Below are 349 nucleotides of genomic sequence, written 5' to 3'. Positions count from 1 at the left end.
CTCCCGAGAGGGGACCCTTGGCCCTGAGGACCAGCCCACGGCGGCCCCCGAACTTCCCTGGAAAGGGAACCTCGGGGGAGGAGACCACGCAGAGCCATGGACCCCGTGAGCCAGGTAGGACGGGACCGCAGGGCGGCTGGTGCTGGGGACCCTCGGCTCCGGGGACGCGCCCCAGCCTCACGCTCTCCCTTTCTCTCTCTCATCTCGTTCGTCCAAAGCTGGCCTCGGCGGGCACCTTCCAGGCGCTGAAGGAGCCCCTCGCCTTCCTGCGAACCCTGGAGCTGGTGAGTAGCGGGGTGTCGCGGGGAGGGGACGCAGGCGGCCCGCCATCGGGTGAGGATGGTCCGTG

General features: G+C 70.5%; 1 protein-coding gene across 1 annotated transcript in view; it reads left to right on the top strand.

Annotated features, from left to right (window-relative positions):
• The first annotated feature begins 6 nt into the window (after positions 1–6).
• Positions 7–349, top strand: part of SYNPR (synaptoporin) — a 279,096-nt gene continuing 278,753 nt past the window's right edge. The window contains exons 1-2 of the mRNA XM_005874280.2: positions 7–114; positions 219–284. Of these exons, the coding sequence (XP_005874342.1) occupies positions 97–114; positions 219–284 (84 nt within the window). The 5' untranslated portion in view covers positions 7–96. The remainder of the gene's footprint in view (positions 115–218; positions 285–349) is intronic.

The sequence above is a fragment of the Myotis brandtii genome, unplaced genomic scaffold (assembly GCF_000412655.1).
Source record: "Myotis brandtii unplaced genomic scaffold, ASM41265v1 scaffold430, whole genome shotgun sequence".
Taxonomy (NCBI): Eukaryota; Metazoa; Chordata; class Mammalia; order Chiroptera; family Vespertilionidae; genus Myotis; species Myotis brandtii.
The sequence above is the reverse complement of the archived record's forward strand: the minus strand, read 5'-3'. Positions and strand labels throughout refer to the sequence as shown.